Here is a 27,622-nt window from a genome sequence, read left to right as displayed (position 1 = left end):
AGGAACATTTCAATTACTGTGTAAACAGACAACAAAGACCCAGAACACTGGAAACTATAACAGTCTTTAGCCTCAAGGGAAACTCATTTCCCCTCCTCAACTCTGCTCTTCACAGAAATAATGTCAGAGACACACAGAGCAAACATTTGATGTTCTGCCTCTGCTGACAGACTTTCATTACATCTGAAATTATCTTCAAAAGCTTGAGGGTAATGAATTGCCCGTAAAGATTAAATGTGAGCAACTTTCCCAAGAGCGGAGATCACTTTTTATGTTTTCCTAGAGAATATTTTCAAGTGTCCAGAGTATTTTTAATTTCACTTTAATTAATGTTGTAATTGCTTCTGTAATTGGTTGGAGCTTCACTTGGAGTTTTAGGTCACACACAGCGAATAGTTCACTGATTCTTCAGACATGGGCCAAAACGCACAACTTTACCTGCTGTTCATTTTTAAAATAGCAAATCTTCCACTGTGAAATTAATCAGAGATGATCACTAGGATGTTGTTAAGAGAAAAGTACAATTTTATTGGATTTGCTCTATTTAATTTAAATGACAGTACATTAGCAGCCATTTCATCCAAACCACCTGTCCACCATTATTTCTGAAAATATATACACTGCTGTTCAAAAGTTTGAGATCAGTATGATTTTTAATGGATTGTTTTTAAATGTTATTTAGTTGATCAAAAATACAGAAAAAACTGTACTATTGTAAAATATTATTCCAGTTTCTAATATTTGTTTTCTGTTTTAATATACTTTAAAATATAATTTATTTCTGTGATGCAAAGCTGAATTTTCATCAGCCATTACTTCAGTCTTCAGTGTGTCACGTGATTCTTTAGAAATCATTCTAATATCCTGATTTATTATGAATGTTGGAAACAGCTTCATATATTTTTTTAAACTGTGATATTTTTTCAGGATTCTTTGATGAATAAAACATTAAAAAGAACAGCATTTATTTCAAATATAAATATTTTCTAACAAAAGTATTTACTATCACTTCCTTTATCCTGAATAAAAGTATTTATTACTTTAAAAAAAAGAAAGAAAAAAATTACTGACCCCAAACTTTCGAATGGTGGTATATTGTAACATAAGACTTTTTATTTTTAATAAATGCTCTTATTTTTAGTTTTTTTTTTTTATTATTATTCAGAAAAGAACTCTGGAAAAAGTATCACAAGTTCCAAAAAAAATATTAAACAGCACAGCTGTGTCCAACATGGATAAAAATCAGATTATTAGAGTGATTTCTGAAGGATTATGTGACACTGAAGAGTGGAGTAATGATGCTGAAAAATTTTGCTTTGCTTTAAGGGAATAAATTAAAATTTAAGGTATATTAAAACAGAAGCTGCTATTTTAAATTGCTATAATATTTTACAAAATTACAGGGTTTTTTCTGATCCCAAACTTTTGAATGGGCAGTGTATATACACACACACACACAACTATGCACAACATTGACAATAATAATAAATGTTTCTTGAGCATTAAACCATTATATAAAAATCATTACTGAAGGTTCATGTGGCACTAAAGACTGGATTACTGGAAAAATGTATTTCAATAGAAAATGTTATTTTAAATTTTAAAGAAACATGTTATTGATTCCTATTACTAAAACAACAGAAATCAAAATATTTAATAGTGTGAAAAGCAAAATTTCTCAACTCTCACAGATTTTCTGTAACACTGATCATGTGACTCACAAGTTCATGCTTCCACTGAAGCTCAATATGCTCTTTGAAAGCAAAAGGGAACATTTTTTAAATTTAACTTTTTACTCAAGTTGTTATGCTAATAACATACTCTAATTAGTAACAAAAAATGTATTAAATAAGAAAATAGAACAACTGCACTGGTCTGGGACTTTTTAAAACAGTAGGTATGTGATGTGACAGGAACTCTGAACTTTGAAATAATAATAATAATAGCAGACAGTATATGGTAACACTGTATCTAAAATGTATCACACGCTTCGAAGTCAAAGCATTCTAATTAAAAATCCAGCAGAGTAGCACTAAAATAGCACGATATTCCAGCATTTACAGATATCCCATGCATGATTGATTTAGTCTCTTTGTGAATAAGAAACAGTTCTTCTCTAATACGTCCTCTTTTCTCCACAATTCTAATACTCTGGGGTTGTTTTTCCTCATCATTTTGTAATCAATGCTTTTGAGACTATTTATAATCACAGTGCACAGCAGAGAAAGGGAACTCTTGTGTTCTGATAGTGACTCTACAGTGTGTGTGTGTGTGTGTGTGTGTGTGTGTGTGTGTGTGTGTGTGTGTGTGTCATGAAAATCATTGAATTTATTAATCTAATTTTAGAGGATGGTTAATGCATGTTATAAAGCAGTGTTTATACTAATTTATCATAAGATACTGTACGTAAAATAGGAAGGAAAAGTCTTTTTTGTGGCTATTAAACCCAACAGAGCACGAACGTTATTGCAGCACCACCTTTTACAATAAAGTTAAAGCAAGTGACTTACCTTTTAAATTAGAGGAAATAGGACCACATCATAGTGCATTCTTCAGGGCACAATTTCCAACAAAAAGAAGTGAATGCGCAGAAGGAGGGGCATGCAGGGTGAGAGAAATAGAGAAAGGGTGGGGGCACAAGAGTTATGCTTTATATGTATTGCTCAGTGTGAAACTGTTAAGGCAGGAGATGCACTCGTGGGGAAACCGGCATTCATGCTCCATCATATTTTACAGCCGATCAAGACCGAACGAACATCCAACCTGCTCCCCCAGAGAGAAGAGAGGGATCTAAAGAAATCTCACTTTTTATTCCTGCAAAAAGCGTTTCCCATTGAACATTTTTGCTTACCTCTGTCAGATGTGCGTCAACTTCTTTCATTGCGCGGGAGCGTGGATTTGGGGACGCGCGCGTACCTGCTGTCACCTGATATGAGAAAACAATTTATCGACATACTTTAGAACAATTCCGAAAAAGGATCGCTGTTCTTGGCGGAGAGTTGGTTGGAGGATTTCCAAGTGTTGTGTTTTATCATTTTGTCTGTGTTTTGGATACCCGAAGTGCAACTCATGTCAGGTAGTCCCCCTCTTTGCGAAATCTATGTGATGGTGATGTTAACTTGAGATCGCCGTTTGAAACACCTATTATTTTGAGTTGCAGAACACTCAGGGGACTTGCGAGGAGGAAGCATGTATGGCTGAAGGATGTGGGCTCGGAGTGTTGGTCCTAGACCGCCTGACCTGATGCTCTTATGGGAGGGGATGGTGGTCTGTCTCCGCTGGGCTTGTGTGCTCGTCTCTCTGGCTGTGTATGTGGGCTCCGCGGAACCGCTCGGATGGCTGCTGTCCGATAAAGGTCCTTTCCATCGCTCCCAGGAATTCATTGAGTTCACCGAGCGATACCAACACGGCTTTACAACCAGATACAAAATATACAGGTACGACAGAAACAGTATTGTGAAACAATGAATTCTGATATTACGCGTGTAGCCGAATTCATTTTGTTATGTGAACTGTGTGAGTGTGTGAGGTCAGGGTCAGATTCCAGCACTCTTATAGCTTTGCTCTTTAAACCGTTCTTAAAGGAGTAGTTCACTTTCAGAACAAAAATTTACGGATAGTGTACTCACCCCCTTGTCATCCAATATGGTCATGTCTTTCTTTCTTCAGTCGTAAAGAAATTATGTTTTTTAAAGGAAACTATTTCAGGATTTCTCTCCATATAATGGACTTCTATGGTGCCTCCGATTTTGAACTTCCAAAATGCAGTTTAAATGAAGCTTCGAAGTGCTCTAAATGATCCCAGCCGAGGAAGAAGGGTCTTATCTAGCGAAACGATCGGTTATTTTCTAAAAACTTACAATTTATATAATTTTTAATCTCTAAACAGAGTGCACACAGAGCTAGACACGATGACCATTTGAGGTTAAAAAGTATATAAATTCTATTTATTTTTATTTTTATTTTTTTGGCAAATAACCGATAGATAAGACCCTTCTTTCCTCGGCTGTGATTGTTTAGAGCCATTTGAAGCTGCATTTTGGAAGTTCAAACTCGAGGGCACCATAGAAGTCCATTATATGGAGAGAAATCCTAAAATGTTTTCCTCAAAAAACATAATTTCCTTACGACTGAAGAAAGAAACACATGTACATCTTGGATGACAAGGGGGTGAGTACATTATCTGTAAATTTTTGTTCTGAAAGCGAACTACTCCTTTAAGTGTCTTTTTAACCTGGCAGCGCTGAGGTACTGAATATCAGCATGACCGATTCGCACTATAGGTGACTCGTATCTTTTGATTCCATTCACTAAAAAGAGTTGCTCATATTCGTATATAACAGTTTTATAAATAAAATAATGAACGTCGAAAACTTGAGTTGCTTCCTGTATTTATTCTCTGCCAATCAAAATAGTTCCAAAAGAAGCCCAAGCTTCAAACTTTAAAGATAGAAAATGATAAAAGATAGTGTTTGCTTAGTATTTATAGACTTAATTGACTTCCACCCATCTATAATGGAAAACAAATCCTGATTAATTATTAATTTCTAATAGATTTGGCTTTTTATAGAAAGAAAAAACAGTGTTTAGCTTTTTTTTTTTTAATTGCATTTGCTAAATTAAAAGATTAATCCACTTCCAAAATAAAATTTTCGGTCACACTTTATATTAGGTGGCCTTAACTATTACTTGCATCAAAAAATAAGTACAATGTACTTAATGTGGTCATATTGCATTGCAAAACACGTTTGCTTCTATTAAGGTGGGATATGGGTAAGGTTAGGGACAGGTTTGGTGGTATGGGTAGGTTTAAGGGTGGGTTAAGGTGTAAGGGTTGGTTCAACAGTGGTAATTACAGAAATTAATAACAAATGTAATTACACATAGGTTTTTAAAAATATCTAAATACAATGTAAAAACATGTATGTACACAATAAGTACATCGTACCAAATGATTAATTTAAATGTAAGTGCATGGTAGTTAAGGCCACCTAATGTAAAGTGGGACCAAATTTTCCTGATAATTTACTCACCCCCTGTGTCATCCAAGATTTTCAATGTCTTTCTTTCTTTAGTCATAAAGAATTTTTTACTTCAAATGCTTCAAATGTCTCTACACGATCCCAGCAGAGGAATAAGGGTTCTATCTAGCAAAACAATTGGTTATTTTCTAATAAAAATTATAATTTATATGCTTTTTAACCTCAAATTTTGAAGTTGGAAGAGAAAATGAGATGGTAGTTTTTCAACATACCCTATGTCTTGAACCGGAGTGCACAGAGTATGCATGTGCATCGCAGAGCCAAACAAGATGACCATTACTGGTTAAAAAATGTATCAATTAAAATTTTTCTAAAGAAAATGGCAGATTGTTTCGCTAGATAAGACCCTTATTCCTCATCTGGGATTGTTTAGAGCCCTTTGAAGCAGCATTGAAACAGCATTTTTAACCTTCATTTCATTGAGCACCATTGAAGTCCACTATATGGAGAAAAATCCTGGAATGTTTTCCTCAAAAAGCTTAATTTCTTTGCAACTATAGAAAGAAAGACATGAATATTTTGGATGGCATGATGGTGAGTAAATTATCAGGAAATTAATATATCTAATGCCTTACATTTCAAGTGCTATGAAGGCATAGCTTGTGTGAGAAACAGGGCAACAAATGATGACACTTTTGAATGTTTAAGTTTTTATGATTTAAATTCCACCTTTTCCACAGAAAACTGAAAAACAAAGAAGTAAATGATTATAATAAGTTAATAACATAATTTTAATTAATTTAATTTGAAAATTTTAAAGTTTTGTCATGGATGAAGTATAATGGGATCCTCTGGATAGAGTACCAAAGTGAAATTTGGATGAAAGGCTAGAGTGATGTTTCCTCTTGAAAGTGTCTTTGTGAAATGACACATCTGAATATGTGCATGTCTGTGCATGTGCCTTGGAGTGTTTTTCTTTCTAAAAATACAAAATCTATTGGATATTTCTTTTTAATTTGTGGTTAAGTAACTGGGATTTGCTTCCCCCCACACAAAACCACGCAGGATATTCTAGCCAAGAACTGCCCACTTAAACAACAAAGAGACTGTCTGACTGACAAGGAAAACAACCAAACACAGTTCACCTTTACAAGCTGTTCAGAGGTGGGTTTATCTGAAATAAAGAAGACATTATAATTAGAAATTCTAATACACACACACTCAGAGAAAAAAGGTACAAAAAAGCTGTCACTTGGTCAGTATCCTTTCAAAAGGTACACCTTATTTATCCCTTAAAGGTTCATTGTAGTACCGTAAGGTACATTTTAGTACCTTTTGAAAAGGTACAGTACCACCCCAGTGACAGCTTTTGTATCTTTATCTAAGAGTGTATGCAATTTTTTTTTTTTACAAATCTCTCTTAAAAATAAAGCTCCTAAAAGGGATTTTTATAGATATGCCATAGAAGAACTATTTTGGGTTCCCCAACGAACCTTTCAGGGAACAGTTTTCTTAGTGTGAAGAACATTTTAATAATCTAAAGAACCTTTTCCACTATAAAGAACCTTTTGTGGAATGCAAACTTTCCGTAGAGGATAAAAGTTCTTTATCAAACCATTAACACCAATAAAGTATCATTATTTATAAGAGTAACTCAGCAAACAAGTGGAATATACAAGTCAAAAATAATTACTTGGTTGTAAGTTCCTCAAACTAAACTCAAGTACACTCTTAAAAATAAATGTGCTTTAAAAGGTTATTCACAGCAACGCCATAGAAGAACCATTTTTGGTTCCACAAAGAACCATTCAGACAAAGGTTCTTTAAAGAACCGTCTTTTTCTTACCTTTTTAAAATCTGAAGAGCCTTCTTTCACTGCGGAGAACCTTTTGTGAAACAGAAAGGTTCTTCAGATGTTAAAGGATCTTTATGAAACCATTTAGACAAAAAAGGTTCTTTTATGGCATTGTGAAGCACCTTTATTTTTAAAAGAGTGTATCTTGCAAAGATTTTATCCTACAGCCTTAAAAACTGATTTGCTAATACCTTGCAAACATGACTTTCTGTGCACCCCAACTCCTGGAAATTGTTTAAAGCCATGTAGCCAATCAGATTAAAGCTTGCCTACTCAAGAAAGTACTTTTTTATTCAATATGTAACAGACTTTTTTTCTCTCTTGTGATACAAAAACCCGCCATCCACTATTACAGTTTGTCAAGTACTGGTGTGACATGTTCCTAATGTTTACTGATGTATTTGTTCTCATTTGTTCAATCATAACACAATTCTATATAATATCCCAGGTGAAGAGACGTCAAGTATCATAAACCCAGCATAGCGCCTCAGAAATCACTAATAAATACCTTCTTCAAACAATAAGTAATAATGCACAAGCACACCTCCGCAGCCTTCACGAAGCCTTGCGGCAGAACTCTAGATTCTTATTAGCGTCATTTTCCTCTTGATCTCATCTTCATTTATGCCTCTGGTTTCTGCTTCTGATTACAAAATAGCTTGTGGCTTTTGATTACATGGTGCCCTCAGGTCTGCACCACAGGCTCTCGGAGAGCTCTCCAGCAAAGGAGCTTTTTGCCCTCTCTGGTTTGTCGGTGGTGATCAGTGGCTTAGGTGCTCAACGCTAGTGCTCATCAGGCGCCTCATCTGATACTTACACCATCCCTCGTTGGGCTGATTGGTGATAATGACATCCTCCATTCCCTTCATGATTGTTCTCTGGATAGGGCTCTTCATGTGAGTGATTGGATTGGTTCCCATGAGTTTTAAACTCTGTCACTAGTATAGAGGCCTGTGGTTTAATTGCTAATCTCCAAAGAGAGATTTCTTCAGCCAAGGTTGGGGAACCTCCTGTGTTTTCTCCGGTGTGGAGACTAATAACCTTGTAATGGAGATAGGGAATGTGGGAAATAGGATGAAAGAAAATAATAAATATTGATCTAATGGTGTGGTCTTGCGGAACCTGAGAAGAAGAGGCGTGTTTTTTTGCTTGCCGTGCAATTTGTACACTGCCTGGATACCAGTAACTGGATTTGTATATAAATTATGAGATATTTTCCCATAAGGCGAAAGGTAGTGGCTATAAATCGATTTTGCTGTTATTTGACACACTGATATTAAATAATCTTTTACTGTATGTGATGCATGAAAAGAAAGATTTTTTTAACATTTTTGAAAGATGTCTTTTATGTTCACCAAGGATGCATTTATTTGATCAAAAAATACAGTAAATACAGTAATATTGTGAAATATTATTATCATTTTAAATAACTGTTTTCTATTTGAATATATTTTAAAAGGTCATTTATTCCTGTGATGCAAAGCTGAATTTTCAGCATCATTATTCCAGTCATCAGTGTCACATGATCCTTCAGAAATCATTCTGATATGCTGATTTGCTATACGAGAAACATTTCTGCTTATTATTGTTGGAAACAGTTGTTCTGCTTAATATTTTTGTGATTTATTTTTAGGATTCTTTGAATAGAAAGTTCAAAAACAGCATTTATTTGAATTATAAACCTTTTTAACATTATAAATGTATTTACTCTCACACTTGATCAATTTAACGATTTATCCTTGCCAAATAAAAGTATTCTTTAAAAAAACATTTAATCAGCTCAAACTGTTAAAGGGTTGGTTCACCCCAAAATGAAAATTAGCCCATTATTTACTCACCCTCCAGGCATCCTAGGTGTATATGTCTTTCAGACGAATCCAATGTGAGTTAAATTAAAAATTGTTTGGCTCTACCAAGCTTTATAATGGCACGGGCGGGTGTTTCTTTTCAACGGTCCAAAACAAGTCCAATAAACTGCATCCATCCATAATAAAAAGTGCCTCAAATGGCTCCGGAAGTTGAATAATGGCCTCCTGTAGTAAATCAATGTGTTTTTGTAATAAAAGTATAAATATTTAAAACATAATAATTAATTTAATCTAGCTTGCGCCAACTGGCTGTACACGGAAGCCACTCCGGGCAGATGACGAAGGACGTTCACAATGCACATGCACTGCTCAGAAGTGACGAACGCAAATGTGCTGTGAAGAGATGTGAACAAAGCACCAGTCACTAATTAGTAGTACAAAACGAGGATATGTAAAGAAAAATGTTGGAGGATTTTAATATAAGCCAAGAGGAGACTGGTTTTCCTTTGGTAAAGCAAGGAAACTTTGCTTCCTTTGCTTTGTAAACAAACGTTGGTTTTCACAAGACTCACAAGTGCATGCGCAACAGCAAATTCTTACGTCATCCGTCTGGAACAGCTTCGGTGTACAACAATTTGCGCAAGCTTGATTAAAGTGATTATTACATTTTAAATATGGATATTTTTCTTACAAAAATGCATTGATTCACTATAGGAGGCCTTTATTCACTCCCCAGAGCTATGTGAGACACTTTTTATAATGGAGGGATGCACTTTATTGGACTTTTTTTGGACTGATGAAGAGAAACACCCACCCGTTGCATAATAAAGCTTACGAGAACCAGAACAATTTTTAATATAACTCCGACTGGACTCATCTGAAAGAAGAAAGTCATATACACCTAGGACGCCTGGTGGGTGAGTAAATAATGGGCTAATTTTTATTTTTGGGTGAACTAACCCTTTAAAGTCAAAGAGACACTTGGCTGAATGAATGTTTCTCATGATATTTTAGGAATGCAGAATGTGAATGTACAAAAAAACTAAGAAGCGTTTATGTATTTACATTCCATTTTGCCTGTCAAAATGCAGTACATACAACAAAAAAAAAAATTCTCAAACTATTACAAATTTACTGATTTTGCAACATGCTTAAGTTCTTTAAATTAGTGTTTTGGCATTTATCTAGTAGTGAGGAGAAATTGAACTGTGCAAACAGAGACTAAACTTGACCCCTTTGCATAATTATTAGGGCTGTCAAGTGATTCAAATTTGTAATCAAAATAACTACACGATGTGCATTAATTAATAGAATTATTTGCTAATTAATTGCATATACGTTTTGTACGGTGGCCGAGAGAGCTCAACGCGCTGCAACTTAAGAAAACACATGCAAACAGAAAAAAACGACAACAAATAAAAAAACCCATCTTCATCAGTTTGACAACACAGGCGCTGCAAATCCTCGCAACGCAAACACAAATACGGAAACGCTGCAAACACAAAAAAAGCGCTGCAAACACAAAAAAAAAGCACTGCAAATAGCACGGAGCACAACGGAAATGTTTCAGGGGGACCTCAAAAAGTGACGAACCAATCTGGGACCTGATTATTTGTTCAGTGGCTGTTGGTCAGAGCAGAGGTGTTGTCGGTGAACTAAAAGGTGATAGTTTATCCTAGTGATGTGACGTTTGACACCGAAGCTTCGAAGCTTGTATCAAAAAAACGAAACATCTCACAGTGAAGCACTGTACCGGACCTTGATTCGTTTTGCCATAACCACGTGACCTGTGACGTCTTAAGCTTCGTTTTCTGATTCAAATAACACAAACCCCTTGCGCAGGTTTCAAGTGTCATTCACTTTTTGTTAAGAATAAATCATAAATGAATAAATATGTACATGTGTAGTTTTGTGCATGTTAATTTTGTAGTTATCCTTGCTTCACAAGCACTTCTAATTAATAACAATATTAGTCAACAGTATTCTTAATTTACTTTGAACATATATGCCTACATGAACCATGCTTATACTTGTATAATTTTATTTAAATAAAAGTTTATTTACAGATTAATTCAAGTAAAATGACGGCTTCGTAGCACAAATTGTTGTATTTGATGAAACTGTCCAAAATCGCTTTGAGATCTGGGATGCGAAAGCAACTTTTTCCACCTTTGACCACAAGATGTCATTAGTGTGCAAGGTGTTGAAAAGCTTCGAGTAATAAACCTTTTTACGATACAGTTGAGGGGAAAGCCTCTGTGCTTCGAAAAGCTTCATTTTCCATCACTAAGTTCTTCTTTATCACCTTTTAGTTCACCGACAGCACCTCTGCTCTGACCAACAACCACTGAACAAATAATCAGGTCCCAGATGGGTTTGTCCATTTTTGAGGTCCCCCTGAAACATTTCTGTTGTGCTCCGTGCTATTTGGAGCCTTTTTTTTGTGTGTGTTTGCAGCGTTTCCGTATTTGTGTTTGCGTTGCGAGGATTTGCAGCGCCTGTGTTGTCAAACTGATGAAGATGTTGTTGTTTTTTTTCTGTTTGCATGTGTTTTCTTAAGTTGCAGCGTGTTGAGCTCTCTCGGCCACCGTAGTTTTGGCTGAAAAATGACTCCTAATAGATCAAAGTCATTGTGCGAAATAAAAATAAAACTTTCTTAATGAGTCATTTTGTCATTCATTCAACCGATTCATTCAAGAAAGCCAATGACTTGCTCACAAGTCTTTATGAATGAGTCACTGTATCATTGACTCACTTGATTTGTAAAAACCTTGGAGGCATTCCGTTAACAAAACACTGCTGTGTTCTCAGAAAGGCACAACAGTTTTGCTGTGGCTTTGTTGGAAACTATTTTCAATTGCGAAACTGAGCAAAACAGACCATATTAACAGTAGTTAAAACAATATTAATTTGTTGTTTATTGAACTTTTGTACAAGATCAACATCACATTTGCAATCATGCAGATATTCAGAAAAAAACTGCAATCTTGCTTATGTTATATTGTTAACCTGTATTTTTATATTATATATGCATAGAACTGCATTCTTATAGGTTATGTCATGCAATGAGTCATTACCAGAGGTGGACAGTAGTGAAGTTTTGTTTTCCTTTACTCAGGTAAATTTAAAAAGTATCTGTACTTTAGTGTTTTTTTCTTTGGAAAACTTTCACTTCACTACATTCCAAAGCATAATATTGTACTTTTATTTTAGAAATAAAAGTTGTTGTTTGTTTTTTACTTTAAAAAAAAACAGAGTAAAAATACTTTACTACTGTCCGCCTCTGGTCATTGCTCTCCATCATGTTCATCATTAAGCTACTGCATGCAATGTAAGATGACGTACAGGTCAAGGCCGGGCTGTGGTGCAGTAAATGCATACACGAATTTGAACACATTGTTTATTCCATAATGAATCACACCAAATTAACAAATTAAATCGACAGCCCTAAAAATTATATTAAATTGCATGTAAACATTATGATATTTTCCCCAAAGGCCAAAAGTACTCTTGAGTATCTAATTTATTCTTAATTTGTATGAAATTATTATTTTTTAATTTTATTTTTTAGATATAAGACTATGCATCTGAAATATGACATTTTTGTTTCCACACACACGCACGCACGCACGCACGCGCACGCACACACACACACACACACACACACACACACACACACACACACACACACACACACACACACACACACACACACAACTTTAGAAACATTGCCAACAAAGAAAAGTTTAACATTCTCTCTCAAATTTTGCTACAGCGTTTAGGGACGCAAGAGTGGGATGCTTTGTTTGAAGATCTACTGTCTGAGCGTTAGCTTCAGGGAATGCAAGAAATTCTGTCAGACCGGATTAGAACAGGATATCAGATGGCTAAACTTTGAAACAGAGCTCTCTCACAGCGTAATAATAGATGCAAATGTATTTAAATGGAAAGAAACTAGATTCCACAATACCTTTTTTAAAGTTTAGTGGGTGTACAGTATGCATTTTAGTTTACAGTACTTCCATTAGTCGAGGAAGGGATTGCTGTGTTATTCTGTGTGAGGGCGTAATCAGATAATGCTTCTGAAAGGAAATGTAACCAACATTATAACACACTGCGTCACCTCACTGTTTGGTTAGTGCAGTTTTACAAGCTTCACCTTGTTCTATGTCCTAATATGCACAATTCAAGATGCACAGGCACCACACAGAGTTTAAAGGAGGATCTTAAGGGATTACATCCTCTGTGCTTTGCCGAAATGTGCTCAGATTGTGCACCTGGCTCCCTATGGAGGCTCTTCAAGCCCCTAAACAATGAAATACCACCTACCGTCCTGGCTGCTCTGTTGAGCCCAAAAGAGCTTTTTGGAATAGAAATAGAGCAAACAAACATGGAGAGAGGGACAGATGTGGAGAAGAGCCAGATTGAGGAGAGGATGACATGAATGTGAGTGTAATGACTAATGCGGGAGGACGTGCTGATTACTTGTGCTCCAGTATCGGCTCATATAACATCTCAACTAAAAATGATTATGAACTCACAGGGAGTTCGGCCGATGGAAGGTCAACAGCCTTGCTGCGGAGAGACAAGAAGGCAATGGGGTGGCCGTGCCCTTTGACCCCGACTTTATCCATAACATCAGGCTTCTGGGGAGAAGGCCAAGCCTGCAGAAAATTACTGACACCATCATTAAGAAATACGGGACTCATTTCCTGCTCTCTGCCACTCTGGGAGGTAAGAAAACTATATTATGTGTGAGCTAGTTATTATCCCTGCAAAATAGTTTTTCATTCTTTCCTTGTTCCTGAGTTGCAAGGACATCTTTATATAGTCTCAGTAGAGGTTGACGTGACATTATGAATTATTGAACACGGGTTAGTGTTGTCTAATGGATATGACACTCATAACTTCAGTTCTTCGATTAACTTAATGGGTCAGACAACGAACTCAAAATTCACCCTGTTTCATTTATTAATGTGCATTTCATCAGTGCATGTTATTCCAAAGAAAAAAGGCTTGTCTTTGATACCTTTCTTTAAAAATGCAGTTTGGTTAAATAACTTGTTTCGCCTCTGAAACAACTTTCTTTTTTGGCTGATGTCACCTAGGCCATTTGGGACAGGGTCCACTAAAGGAGGCAAACTTCCAAGGGTACTGCAGGATAAAGTAAAATTATTGTTATTATGGTCAAACTTTATTTTATGGTCCAGTTCTCTATTAACTGTGACTGTTGCCTCAATAAACTCAAAGGTTGCTGCTTATTACTAGTTAGTAAGGTAGTTGTTAAGTTTCTGTATGTTATTAAGTTAAGGTATATTATGTAGTTATACAGTTGAATTCAAAAGTTTACACCCCCCTTTCAGAATCTGCAAAATGTTAATTATTTTACCAAAATAAGAGGGATCATACAAAATGCATGTTATTGCTTATTTAGTACTGAACTGTAAAGAAATTTCAGATAAAAGATGTTTACATATAGTCCATAAGAGAAAATAATAGCTGAATTTATAAAAATGACCCTACATCCCTTGATTCTTAATACTGTGTTCTTTCCTGAATGATTCAGAGGTGTGTTTTTTTTTTTTTTTTTTTTTTTTGTGATAGTTGTTAATGAGTCCCTTGTTTGTTCTGAACAGTTAAATTGCTTGCTTTTCCTCAGGAAAATCCTTCAGGTCCCACAAATTCTTTGGTTTTCCAGCATTTTTGTGTATTTGAAAACTTTCCAACAATGACTGTATGATTTTGAGATCCATCTTTTCACACTGAGGACAACTGAGGCACTCATATGCAACTATTACAGAAGGTTCAAACGCTCACTGATGCTTCAGAAGGAAAAACGATGCATTAAGCAGGGGGTGAAAACTTTTGATGGATGTGATGGATCTTATTTTGCCTAAATATCATATTTTTTTTTATTTAGTTCTGCCCTTTAGAGGCTACAGAAGATACTTACATGTTTCCCAGAAGACAAAATATATTAAATTAACCCTGATCTTTAAATTCAAAAAGTTTTCATAATTTTGTATGATCCCTCTTGATTTGGTTATATAATTAACATTTTGCAGATTCTTAAAGTGGGATGTAAATTTTGTCCTCAACTGTAGTTATAGTTATGATTCCGTTAATATTATGTTATATAGGGGTCTTTAGATATTGTGTTGACCAGACAATTAGCTAACCAATAGCTGATTATGAATTGTTTTACTCTGTTGTCATAGGTAATTACATCTTTCTTTGTAATATTTAATTAACAGTAATAAAAACCATAGGGTCCCTTTACACCTGGCAGCAAAAATGTTTCTCACTGTATCACTTTTACATTGTTTTACACTCATTTACCAAACACATTGATATATCATACCGATATATTTTTTTCAAATCCAAAGCTAGTAAGGGTTAAAAGTAGGGGTGGGCATAGATTAATTTTTTTAATCTAGATTAATCTAGATTAAATCTTGGAATTAATCTAGATTAATCTAGATTAAAATGGCTAATTTGAATTCTGATGAAGGCATTCAGAATATGTGTGCTACCCAAATAATGACTAAAAGTAAGTCTTTGAGAATGGATCATAAAGCTCATAAAGCTGTTCTATGATAATTTGTTGATGAAAATAAATTATGTTCAATTAGATGTACTTGTGTTTACTAACTAACTAACAATGAAATTATTTTTTCTACCTATTAGATTGTGTTTTTTTAACGTCAACACCTACCCAACCCATTACATGTTACACCGTACTTTTATTTTGACAGGTTGCCATGAAGTTTCTGTGTATACAGTATGATATGATGCTAGTTTTCTCAAATGAAACGGTAAAAGTGACACTCACAGCAGTTTGGGAGATTGAGTTTATCTGTTCATGTGAGATGAAAATGCCAAAAATTACCGGGAGCGTCACGTGTGTTTCAGTATGCGTGTAGTAAAAGCTCGTTTCGGCCATTCATATATACAGCTAGGCAAACGGAACATATCGGATTCATATTAAAACGGTCTTTTTGCATTTCAGTTTTCACATACACTAGTCCATATCGCGATTTGAATTAAGTGACAGACAAACATTTGATTTATGAATCCAAAAAACGACGAATTTACGTGGCATTTCGCGCTATAGTAGATTCGGTTTTTATGAATGGAGGACGACGCGACCCCGTCTGTGTTTTGGCGGAGGAGACCATATTCTATAGTCTTCGGTATACATCCGCGTTAAACTATCAAGGTGAAAGTCATCATAGCTTGCGTAGTTTAGACCCAGCTCCCAACCCAAATTTGAGAATAGATTAACGGCGATATTTTTTTTATCGCACGATAAGAGTTTCACGTTAACGCAGCACGTTAACGCCGATAACGGCCCACCACTAGTTAAAAGTAAAGATAAGGGGAGGAAAAAGGTTTTAAATAAGTTTTATAATTCTTATAATAGGGAAATAACAAATCCCAACCGTAATCCAGAGAAATAATTCAATAAATAATGGGAAAATGTTGTTTGAATTGGGTGAGAGCAAAGGAGCTCAGTGCCTGAGTGTGAAAATGATGAACTGAATTTTTGGCAGCATGAACTCATCACATTACTTTCATTGCTGAATGCAGATAACCAAGAAATGCATCTGCATTTACACATTCATTTAAACGTAGTCAGAATCCATCCCAGACCAGCTCAAACTGTGTCTACAGTAAACCACTCACAAACCATCTTTCATCTGGCTTTTAATGTGGTGAAGTGTGATCTGATCATGATACGATCACAGAAAATGCATGTTAATGCCAGGTGCACATGGAACCATTTTGCATTGGCTCATGTTGAGATGCTCTTCAGTAACATTAGCACCAACATCAAAAAGGTCCTAAAAAGGGCTGGTGGTACATAAACACCTGCTTTTCGCTGTCCAGTCAGTTTCTCATGTATAAAATAAAGTCCCTTCCATTTTTTTCTCTTTGAATATTCTGTTTCACTCACAAAAATACGTCAATACGAAAATAAAATGCATTGCGACTGCCTTGTCAGTTTCCATAGACAAGATGAAAAGTGTGGACAGGTACATCTCTGTTTGTTTAGCTGGTTTTCAGCTCTGAGAGCTCATCTTCATTTGTAGATATACTGCAGAGCAGTAGTCTCTCGGTTCTCTATAGTCCTTTATACCTTGCCCGCCGAGAGATTGTTTACAGTATACACCTCTTCAAAAGAAACATTCTCATTCGTCAATATATCGCTCCATAAATAAACTGCTTTTATACCATGACTGAGGCTGAAAGTGCAGATCATTTGAAGGTCTGGCTAATACTCCACAGGACACCTTTTGACTCTAGCATTTTTTTCTTAGGCATTTATTCTCTCCAAACAAACCCACCAGCTGAGTCAATTGATTTTCATTGGATCCCTCTCACTCGGAGATGAAGGATACTCTCATCTGTACCATGCGTGTAATGAGAGCTGACGCGTCAGATGGGGAAGAGCTGCATGGCTTTGTGGGCCCCCGACGGGCCGAGACGGGGCGAGCTCATGCTGTAGATGATTAGGGTTGATTAGCTTCTCCAGCTGAGATGATCATTTTTGTCTGCCTTTTGATCAGGAGAGGAGTCCTTGACCATTTTCGTGGACAAAAGCAAGCTCAGCAGAGGTCAGCAGAATGGCGGCGCCTCCAATGCTACAGCCGGTTCTCTGACCCTCGAAGCCCTCCACCAACTGGCAGCATCCTATTTCATCGACAGAGATAGCACGCTCCGGAAGCTCCATCACCTACAGATTGCCTCCACCGCCATTAAGGTATGACCCCCATGGTTCCATAAATGCAAAAATCAATCTTGCCTTAATATAGTAAATAGGTCTGGGCAATACATTGAATATTAGCAATATTATCACAACTTTGTTAAGGATATAAAATTATGGAATGTTATATATATCGCAATACTGTTTTGCTTATAAATTCAAGTCAATTCCACCCATTTTTTGATTATCATAGTTAATAGGCAGCTGTTATAACCTATTCCTAAACCTAAGTTTTGTTTTTCATGCTGCTGGTTACACACTGCAAAGTTTCTAAACTGACAATCGGATGAAATTTGACAATGTGATGATTGGCAGCAATAACCATGGCCAAAATGGGACCAAAAACTTGATACTGTGTGTCAAAATACATCTGTGCATAGTCTTGGAGTCTAAATGCAAACAAATAGACCTGACACTTATTTATGGTGGCCAAAAGAGCTCAACAATAAAATATGTATGTATATAAATCTTCATCAGTTTAAAAACACACATTCTGCAAATACTGACAATGCAACCAAAAACAGAAACATGTTGCAAGTACTCACAATGCAACCACATTCAGAAATTTTGCAAATAGCACAGACCACATTAACAACAACAAAATCATACTGTCAATGTGCAATTTTGATTTGGTTTTAACTACTGATTAAGCATTACAGAATTTATTGACATTTGCAGCACATTTCTGTATTTGTTTGCGTTGTATTTGCAGCCGGTTTCTGTATTTGGTTGTGAGTATTGTCAGCGTGTTTCTGTAATTGTTTTTGAATATTTGCAGTGAGTTTCTGTTTTTTTTTTTTTGTTTGTTTGTTTTTTTTTTTGCGCTGTATTTACGTGTTTTTGTAAAAAAATTTGCATTGTGAGTATTTGCAGTGAGTTTCTGTATTTGTTTACATTGTAAGTATTTGCAGCTCATTTCTGTATTTATTTGCGTTATAAGTATTTACAGTGGGTTTCTGTATTTTTTTTTGCATTGTGTGAATTTGCAGGAAGTGTAGTGTTTGCATTGTGAGTATTTGCAGTGTGTTTCTGATTATTTTCTTGCACTGTGAGTATTTGCAGCAAGTTTCTATATATTTTTTTTTGCATTGTGAGTATTTTCAGCACCTTTCAGTATTTGCAGCATGTTTCTGTATTTGGTTGAGAGTGTTTGCAGTGTGTTTCTGTATAATTTATGCATTGTGAAAATTTGCAGTGCGTTTCGATATTTGTTTGCGTTGTTGTCAGTATTTTTTCCTAGTGTTTTTCCCCCTCTGTTTCCAGTACTTTTGGTTTGTCCCATTCCCCCCCCCCCCCCCTTTTGGTTTAGTGTTTTTGGTTCTATCCATGCCCATATTTGTATTTCCCCCTCGTTATCCTGTTATCTCGTTTGTAGCCACGCCTTGTGTTCTGTGTATTTAAGTCTGTGTCTGATCACTCCCAGCTGTCTGTCATTAATGTTACTGATGTTACATGTCCTCGGTTTATGCTCCTGGTTTTTGTTTGTTTGTATCATTTTCAGTGTTTTGTTTAATAAACTTATATATTTTCATTTACTCCGGTTCTCCTCATCCATCTCCACTACTCAACCCCGCCTGACTGTGACAGAACGACGGACCAAACAAGAATATGAGTCGGGCTGAGGCAGCTCTGAGGAGACTGCGGCAAGGTGGCCGTGAGTTGGAGCGATATGTGGAGGACTTCATCGAGCTCTCCCATCAGGTAGGCTGGCACGAGGCTGCTCTTGGTGCTGTGTTTGTTTTGGGGCTGGATGATGAGACCATTCGCTGTGATCTTCCCTCTTGTAATTTCCCCTTGATCGAGCTAATAAACCTGATTCTCTATTTGAATGGATCTGATTTTGAAGTTGAAGAATTTCCAAATTCTGGTCGGTCTCATCTTCCAGTCCCCTCACTGACACAGCACATCGCGCCAGCCTGCCATTAGCCGAGAACCTCCGCATACCGTTCCAACGGATCGAACCGCCAGCCCAGTCTCCTATCCCCTGTCATCCTCCAAAGCTCCACCGCTGTCCTTAGCCCAATGCAGCCGGCCTCCTCCCCACGCTCTAGTCTACCGGCCTCCGCCCAGCGCTCAAGCCTGCTGGCTTCCTCTCCACGCTCCAGCCCGTCAGCCGCCAGGCCAGCGTCAGCTCGCAAAATGGCCACCACGCCAGTTCACAAGATGGCCGCCACGCCAGATTCTGCAAGCAAGATGGCTGCCACGCCAGATTCTGCAAGCAAGATGGCTGCCACGCCAGATTCTGCAAGCAAGATGGCTGCCACGCCAGATTCTGCAAGCAAGATGGCTGCCACGCATGAGTCTGTTAGCAAGATGGCTGTCACGCCAGAGTCTGCATGCAAGACGGCTTTCGTTCCTGAGTCCCCGGCCAAGATGGCCGTCAAGCCTGAGTTCCCGGCCAAGATGGCCGTCAAGCCTGAGTTCCCGGCCAAGATGGCCGCCAAGCCTGAATCCCTGGCCAAGATGGCCGCCAAGCCTGAATCCCTGGCCAAGATGGCCGCCAAGCCTGAATCCCTGGCCAAGATGGCTGCCGTTCCTGAGTTCCCGGCCAAGATGGCCGCCAAGCCTGAGTTACCGGTCAAGATGGCCGCCGTTCTTGAGTTCCTGGCCAAGATGGTCGCCAAGCCTGAATCCCTGGCCAAGATGGCCTCCGTTCCTGAGTTCCCGGCCAAGATGGCCGCCAAGCCTGAATCCCTGGCCAAGATGGCCGTTGATCCTGAGTCCCCGGCCAAGATGGCCGCTAAGCCTGAGTCTGCACCCAAGATGGCTACCGCCAAGTCAGAGTCTCCGCTGGTTCTGCCCAGCCTCCCAGAGTCTCCGCTGGTTCCGCCCAGCCTCCCAGAGTCTCCGCTGGTTCCACCCAGCCTCCCAGAGTCTCCGCTGGTTCCGCCCAGACCTCCAGTGACCGCACTGCCAGAGCGCCCTACAGTGACCACTCGCCCAGAGCTTGCTGCTTCAGTGTCTCCGCTGGAAACGCCCAGCCCTCCTGAATCTCCGCTGGGGTCATCCAGCCGTCCAGAGCCCGCTCCTCAAGAGCACCGTCCAGAGCCCGCTCCTCAAGAGCGCAGTCCAGAGCCCGCTCCTCAAGAGCCAACGCGCCCTCCAAAGCCGGAGCTCTCTCCTGCGCGCCCTCCAGAGCCGGAGCTCTCTCCTGCGCGCCCTCCAGAGCCGGAGCTCTCTCCTGCGTGCCCTTCCGTGCTCTCCTGGGTGGACTATGCCCTAGTTTCCCCCAAGAAAATTTTTTTGGGGGGGCTACTCCCCTGATCAGCCATGGCCACCTGGACTGCTTACCCGGCCATGGCCACCTGGACTGCTTACCCGGCCATGGCCACCTGGACTGCTTACCCGGCCATGGCCACCTGGACTGCTTACCCGGCCATGGCCACCTGGACTGCTTACCCGGCCATGGCCACCTGGACTGCTTACCCGGCCATGGCCACCTGGACTGGTTACCCGGCCATGGCCTCCTGACCCCCCAGACCCGCCATGGCCTCTTGGACTGTCTGCCCTGGAGACCGCCCCTGTATCCTGTGTTCCCTGTATCCCTGTCTAGCGGTCTCCAGGGCGCCCACCCTCCCTCCCCTATGGATGTTAGACGGCGTGAGACGCGTTTTTTGGGGAGGGGGGTGTAATGTCAGTATTTTGTCCTAGTGTTTTTCCCCCTCTGTTTCCAGTACTTTTAGTTTCTCCCATTTGCCCCCCCACCCCCCCCCCCCCTTTTGGTTTAGTGTTTTTGGTTCTATCCATGCCCATATTTGTATTTCCCCCTCGTTATCCTGTTATCTCGTTTGTAGCCACGCCTTGTGTTCTGTGTATTTAAGTCTGTGTCTGATCACTCCCAGCTGTCTGTCGTTAATGTTACTGATGTTACTGTCCTCGGTTTATGCTCCTGGTTTTTGTTTGTTTGTATCATTTTCAGTGTTTTGTTTAATAAACTTATATAATTTCATTTACTCCGGTTCTCCTCATCCATCTCCACTCCTCAACCCCGCCTGACTGTGACAGTTGTGAGTGTTTGCAGTGGGTTTTTGTATTATTATTATTATTATTATTATTTATTTATTTTTTTTTAATTTTTTTTTTTTTTTTGCATTGTGAGTTTTGGCTGGGCATTTCTGTATTTGTTTGCATTGAGTATTTGCAGCCCATTTCTGTATTTGGTTGAGATTATTTGCAGTGTGTTTCAGTATAATTTTTTTGCATTGTGATTTTTTTTTTTTTTTTTTTATTTATTTTTTTTTTTATTGTGAGTATTTGCAGACCTTTCTGTATTTAGTTGTGAGTATTTGCAGCTCACTTCTGTATTTGCGTTAAAAGTATTTGCAGCGGGTTTATATTTTTTTTGCGTTGTAAGAATTTGCAGTCTGTTTCTGTTTTTTTTTTTTTTTGCGTTGTGAGTGTTTGTAGTGCGTTTCTGTATTTGTTTGCATTGTGAGTATTTGCAGTGCATTTCTGTATTTGTTTGTGATGTGAGTATTTGCAGTGTGTTTCTTTTTATTTTCTTGCATTGTGAGTGTTTTCAGCACCTTTCAGTATTTGCAGCATGTTTCTGTATTTGGTTGAGAGTATTTGCAGCGGGTTTATTTATATATTTTTTGCGTTGTAAGAATTTGCAGTGCTTTTTTTTTTTTTTTTTTTTTTTTTTTTTTGCATTGTGAGCATTTACGGTACGCTTCTCTATTTATTTTGCATTGTGAGTATTTGCAGCGGGTTTCTGTATTTTTTTTTTTTTGCGTTGTGAGTATTTGCAGCCCTTTCTGTATTTGGTTGTAAATATTTACAGCGCGCTTCTGTATATTTTTGGCGTTGTGAGTATTTGCAGCGCGTTTCCGTATTTGGTTGCATTATGAACATCGTTCAAGCACGATAAAGGTGTTTTCTTAATTTGCTGGGTTTTTTTCTATTTTTCTTCTATATTCTATGTGTTTTCTTCAGTTGCAGCACATTGAACTCTCTCTGCCACTGTACTCGTTCTTTAATATGTAATGTATTTCATTGTTTTTCATGTGTTTCTTTGGTCTTCAAAGAACTTTTAAAAAAATAATTTTAATACATTTTTATCATCAGAAATATGTGGTTACTCAAGCCCGAGGTTGACATTTTTCTCCAGATTAAATCGTTCTGGGTTCAGATCCCCCATTATTACATGTTACATTATCTTTTCATAATCATTTAAAATATATAAATGGAACAGGGTCTGATTTGGCCTCATTTTAATTAGTACTCTTACTGATTGACTAACTTGACATCAAATCAGCAGTGGACTCGCCTTTTGGCAGCTTTGATTAAACCTAATCATGCGCTAACTGTAGTTAACTATGGGCCAGGTTTACTAACAGTTTGCGCCAGTGCAAACCCCTCTTTTGGCAAAAAAAATTGACTGTCAAGATTTACTACAGAGGAGTGAAAAATTAGGGCGTGGACACAGTTATTTTTGCTGCTAACTTTATTTCATCTTTTCCATTTTAGACGGAGGAGTGCATTTAAATAAATCAATGTAATTTACTAAGGTTTGCACTAGTCAGTTTACTGGTACTGTATTTGGGTCATTATTTAATGGTTTAAAAATGTCTTAACCCATTCTGCGCTTGACATGGCTTTGATAGTTGCTCATTTGCTCCGATCTTGGTAGATTTAACTGGTCATTATGGAAATTATGTGTCTTTTCATTTGCGTATTGTCAGTAGATTAACCACAGAATTTGATACTTCCATCAGCACTTTTATGGGATTGTGATGTTTATTGCAATTCCATTTCATTTTGCCAGAATTCAAGTCTCTAGTAATTGTTTTCTCTGTTGTAGGTATAAAACATTATTTCACAGAATTTCATTGTTTATTAAGCCACTCTTATCCTAACATAAGTATAGGAGGTTTTACTTTAATCAACAGACCATTTTATCTTAATACCATGTACTTTTAGAATGGATAGTTTATTCATTACCCATTATCCAAATGAGCAAGGGAGCAATTAAAAATGAATACCACTGAACAATGTTCAGATACGGCTTTTCTTTCCCTCAATGCCCACTCATAATCTTTATTTTCCCCATAGTAATAGATAACTGTGTTAACAGGGATTTGTCTTCCCTCGTGCTAAACTAGTTTATTGTTGTATCAACAGCTACATTTAACATTATGAATGATTCTGTATTTCTGGGCAGTTTTATGGTGAATGTTACACTGCTCCAACAGAAGCCTGTATGTCTTTTTATTATGAATTAGTTCCACTTGATTTTAAATACCACTGTAGTCTCTTTCCTGAATGAATAATGAAAAAGCCAGTTCTTTAATGTCAGGGGTGTCCAAACTCAGTTCTGGAGGGCCGGTGTCCTGCAGAGTTTAGCTCCAACTTGCTCCAACACCTGTCTGAAAGTTTCTAGTATGCCTAGTAAAACCTTGCTCCTCCAGGAGCAGGAGTGGACACACTGTTTAATGTGAATCAAAAACATACAGTGCGATCAGTGTGACCTGTTTCAAAAAAAAAAAAAAAAAAACTTATGATTTGGTTCTTTCAAATGAATCAAAAACATACAGCACAGCCATATGTGAATGACTATTATGATTCAGTTACTGTAGGTGATTTAAAAACATATTGCACAGTGTAACCAGTGGAGTTTGATTCTTGAACAAATGACTCGTATAAATAGGTTCTATAAAGTGAATCAAAGACATAGAACATCCAATGTAGGCCACACATTCTCATACAAAGGATTTATATGAGCTGGCTCTTTTTCAGTGTATCAAACAAATACAGTTCATAACTGTGTTGTTGTTCCTAAAGGGATAGTTCACCCAAAAATGATCATTCTGTATGATTTATTCACTCTCAAATTGTTCTAAACCTGTTTGAGTTTCTTTCTTCTGTTAAACATAAAAGAAGATCTTTTAAAGAATGTTGGTAACCAAACAGTTGATGGTCCCCTTTGACTTTCATAGTATGAAAAAAATAAAGCTATGGAAGTCAGTGGGGGCCATCAACTTTTCAATTTTGGATTGACTACCCCTTAAAGTCTTGTGTAGTTAGCAGGGTTATGATCATGAACTAAAACCATAAACCATAAATAAAAAGTTACTTGAAATAAAATAAATGTTAACTGAAATAACATAAAATAAAAAAAACGTTAAGACTCAGCCGCGCCTTCCTAAAATGGCTCATTCAAATCTACGTCACTTGTGTAGGAAGATTTGCATAGCACGGGTCAAATATGTATGCAAAGAAAGAAGGCATAACTTTTATTGTCTCTGTAGTATGGCTACAGCTGCTGCCTTGTTGTGAAGATGCTGTGTGTTTCGTTGCGAAAGCAAAAGTACTTAGTTTGGCCTTCAAATAAGTGCACAACTAGAAATCAGTGGTTAAGTTATATTTACAACACTGTTCCAGAACAGTACAATGCAAATATTTTTACGGAGGACTGTTTCCTGAACTTCGGAGAGTAGCCTGCAAAGTGCACAAAGGCTGCTTCTATAAAGTGGGGCAGTTCCAATTTTGCAAGGACAGTCTGGTGCTTCTGATTCACAGCCTGTAAGTACATTTTCGTATTTAAAGAATTAGCTGCTGGCTATTCAAATGCGGGTTTTATGCTGTGTAGAGTAGTGCTTGTTGTTTGTCGTTTCTACGATTACAAATGCAAACATGTTGTTATTTTTACACAGCGCTATGCAACGCTACGTGTAAAAAGACAGGATGAGTCATTAAAATCACTAATTATGTCCTCACTGGATGCAACACATGCCTCATTTATAATGGGTTTTATTGTTTTTGTCTCATTGCGTCGGGATACAGCATCACAACATGGTAAGGGCCGTAACATCAATCACAACACACTGGATAGCTGGCTAATCAGAGCACACTGCACTTTTCAGAACGAATAATGTATAGTATGTGGAAAATAATGCATTACACACATTGCATCACACCAAATACACAAAATAAAGTTATTTTTAGCCACTTGTTATTTTATGACCACTTTAACTAAAATTAAAGTGAAGATTTGTTATATAATTATATTTTTAAAATCATTTATAATTAAAGTTTTTATGCACATTTTGAAATATCACATCAAAAACGAGTGATGAATGAAAAAAAATTAATTCTCAAAAAAGTTTTTACGCTCACATAAGGTGGTTTTTAAGAGTTAATGTGAATAATGGGCGATAGAAATGCATTTGCCATATACATTCCTCCATGCACATCAAAAAAGTCATGTGACTTTTTGCGATAGGATGGACTAACTTGACTAACCAATTTAAGCACAATATCTCAAATTTAGTTTGGTCATTCTGCAATGCCTGTTCTGCAATGCCATCAAAGTATTTCTGTATAATTGCCTCCCAGAACTGTCATACGCCACTGCATCTATGAAAATTATTATATTCAGTGGCTTCTCATACTTTTCCTAGTGATATTTAGTGCCAATTTATCAGGAAGTGACGATTTTGTTCTTTTTGACTCATTGGATGGAAAGTGTGCTTTATTCACAATTCTTTTATGCAATATTCCAACGTTGCAGAGTTAAAGGGATAGTTCACCTAAAAATTTAAATTCTGTCATTAATTATTCACCGTCATGTCTTTCCAAACTCTTAAGACCTTTATTTTTGGAACACAAATTCAGATATTTTTGATAAAATCCGAGAACTTTCTGATCCAGCATAGACAGCAATGCAACTATCACGCTCAAGGCCCAGAAAGGTAGTAAAGACATTGTTAAAATAATTAAAATGTGACATCAGCAGTTTAATCTTAAAGGGGTCATCGGATGCAAAACTCACTTTTACAGTACATGTTGTTTGAACATTAATGTGTGTTTGTGTATACAAATGATGTTTCATTAACAAAGTTTGGGAGAAGCGCGTCAGATACTTAACGTAAACATCACAAGAGGAGCCCACTCAAGTCAGTCAACGGCATAGGTTTAAATACAGCTGACTCACCTCTATCCACTTGATGGTTTATCAGTGTCCCTCCACCACCCCGAGTTCTCACTACTCCTATTGGGGGGTACTCTGGGTTCGGGCCATTCCCGAGCTCGGAGCCCTTCTCCGGACAGCACGCCAAACATGCACTACTATACTCCGGCTAATTATATGTAAGCATGAACTCGTGAATCACCCTACAAAGATAAAAATCCACCCAGTGGTATTTTTTTTAATCTTTAAAAGTAATATCGCCATTTTTAAATCAGGTCATTCTCAGCTTCTTGTCATTGTGACGTCACACCGACAGAGGCCGCTCCTACAATAGTTGATTGACATGAGTGCCTTACCTTAGACCCGTCTCACCGAGCTGAAACAGTCCGACTCCGAGCTGTGGGCGAGCAGAGCTCATTAGCATTTAAAGGAACATGCAACAGAATAGCTCACTCTAAAAAGGGCTAATTTTGACAAGGTAAAAGTATGTTATAGACTTCTCATTAAGACCCTTCTCATTAAGACCCTCATGTCAATTTGTGGAAAATGGGCATCCGATGACCCCTTTAATTTTATGCGATGTGGTACTCTTGTAAACGTGCATCAAAGACAGACACGAAAGAGAAGAAATTGTTGAATAAAGTCCTTATTTTTGTTTTCTTTGCACACAAAAAGTATTCTCGTAGCTTCATAAAATTACGGTTGAACCACTCATGTCAGATGGACTATTTTATCAATTTCCTTACTACCTTTCTAGGCTGTAAACATGTCAGTTGCGTTGTTGTCTATGCTGAGTCAGAAAGCTCTCGGATTTCATCAAAAATATCTTAATTTGTGTTCCGAAGATAAACAAAGTTCAGTAATTAATGACAGTTTATCTCTATGAAACAGTGTCACAGTTTAGAGAAAATATTTACTTAAAAAGATTCATGTCCTGCAACAGTCTCTAAATTGGAGTCTAAGTCAAGTCTCACATCAACATCTCTATAATTTAAGACACAGGAAAATCTGGATTGATATTCAATGTGAATTTATTTTAGGTTCATACGTGCAACTGCAGGCAATACATACGAGCAATACCTCTTGCATACAATTATTACCACCTCTGAGGTGAGTTCATTATTCAATGTGCAGTTATCAGCAGCATAACCTTGCGCCTGCGGCGTTTGTGATGGACTCCACACTGATCTCATTTGCTCAGGCTTTGTTTAAAGCGTCAGTGCCAAGTACAGCCTTTAAATATAAATCCATGCTTAAACCACTCAAGTGCTTCAGATATGAATGACCCAAGGTTTCCTT

At 37.6% G+C, this 27,622-nt stretch overlaps 1 protein-coding gene across 1 annotated transcript in view; it reads left to right on the top strand.

Moving 5' to 3' along the window:
- The first annotated feature begins 2,712 nt into the window (after positions 1–2,712).
- brinp3b (bone morphogenetic protein/retinoic acid inducible neural-specific 3b) overlaps positions 2,713–27,622 on the top strand; it is a 37,050-nt gene continuing 12,140 nt past the window's right edge. The window contains exons 1-5 of the mRNA XM_073849461.1: positions 2,713–3,076; positions 3,161–3,437; positions 13,189–13,379; positions 17,216–17,409; positions 22,348–22,376. Of these exons, the coding sequence (XP_073705562.1) occupies positions 3,205–3,437; positions 13,189–13,379; positions 17,216–17,409; positions 22,348–22,376 (647 nt within the window). The 5' untranslated portion in view covers positions 2,713–3,076; positions 3,161–3,204. The remainder of the gene's footprint in view (positions 3,077–3,160; positions 3,438–13,188; positions 13,380–17,215; positions 17,410–22,347; positions 22,377–27,622) is intronic.

Source organism: Garra rufa, chromosome 10, assembly GCF_049309525.1.
Source record: "Garra rufa chromosome 10, GarRuf1.0, whole genome shotgun sequence".
Classification (NCBI taxonomy): Eukaryota; Metazoa; Chordata; class Actinopteri; order Cypriniformes; family Cyprinidae; genus Garra; species Garra rufa.
This window is presented reverse-complemented; position numbering and strand designations above follow the sequence as displayed.